The sequence below is a fragment of the Belonocnema kinseyi genome, chromosome 3, assembly GCF_010883055.1.
Source record: "Belonocnema kinseyi isolate 2016_QV_RU_SX_M_011 chromosome 3, B_treatae_v1, whole genome shotgun sequence".
Taxonomy (NCBI): domain Eukaryota; kingdom Metazoa; phylum Arthropoda; class Insecta; order Hymenoptera; family Cynipidae; genus Belonocnema; species Belonocnema kinseyi.
In genome coordinates, this window is record NC_046659.1 from 17,681,865 (window position 1) to 17,682,992 (window position 1,128).

A 1,128-nucleotide genomic window follows, 5' to 3' on the forward strand; every position below is an offset into this window, starting at 1 on the left:
AGATGTTAAAAACGCATTTAACTCGGCCAGATGGGACGATATGGTAAAAGCACTAAAGGAGTTCCGGGTACCGAATTACCTTTTACGAATACTCAAAAGTTACTTGAGCGAGAGAGTTCTGATGTACAATATCACCGAAGGACCAAAGAAAAGAGCGGTAACGGCTGGAGCTACGCAGGGGTCGATCCTAGGACTTGACCTCTGGAACATCTCATATGATGGGATTCTTCGAATAGATATGCCGGACGGGACATATCTGTCCGGATACGCGGATGACATCATGGCAGTGATTGTCGCACGGAACGTGGAGCAGATCCAGTGGAAGCTGAACCAAGTCATGCGAAGGGTAACGAGATGGATGGAGGACCATGGGCTCGATCTAGCTATGGAAAAAACCGAGTTGGTGTTGATCACAAAAAAGCATATACCAACTGTGGTACCAATGCAGGTTGGCTCAGAGGAGATCTAAACGAAACCGACAATTAAACACTTGGGCCTATACATGGAGACAAAGGTGAATTATTGGCAACAGATAAGACAGGCGGCAGACAAAGCATCAGCAGTAACGTCGGCCCTAAGCAGGCTTATGGCTAATGTAAATGGGCCAAGACCATGCAAAAGACGACTGCTAATGTCAGTGGCCCAGTCCATTATGCTTTACGGAGCAGAGATATGGGTGGACGCACTTAAAAAGAAGACCTACCGGAGACGGCTGGCAGCGGTTCAGCAAAAGGGAGCTTTAAGAATCGCGTTCTCGTATCGTGCGTTATCAGAACCGGCGATAATAGTGATCGCAGGCGTGTTGCCGATTGATTTGATGGCACAGGAGAAAAAGCTGGTATTCGAAAGAACACCAGAAGTGGGCAAGCACATAGCTAAAGCGGAAGCCAGAGCGCTTTCTTTAGAAAAATAGCAACAACGGTGGGACAGTGATTATCGCGGAAGATGGACAGCAAGGCTGATACCGCAGCTAAATACATGGCTGGATCGCACCCATGGAGAAACGAGTTACTATTTAACGCAATTTCTCTCAGGACATGGGTACTTCCGATCATACCTACACAAGAGAAACAAAGTGAGCAGCCCTAAATGTGGATACTGCGAGGCGGAAGAAGATGACGCAAATCA

The 1,128-nt window shown here is 47.4% G+C and overlaps 1 protein-coding gene across 1 annotated transcript; it reads left to right on the forward strand.

Annotated features, from left to right (window-relative positions):
* The first annotated feature begins 502 nt into the window (after positions 1-502).
* LOC117169727 lies at positions 503-913 on the forward strand. The gene has a single exon (XM_033356232.1). The coding sequence runs from the start codon at positions 503-505 to the stop codon at positions 911-913; it is 411 nt and encodes a 136-aa protein (XP_033212123.1).
* Positions 914-1,128: the final 215 nt, after the last annotated feature.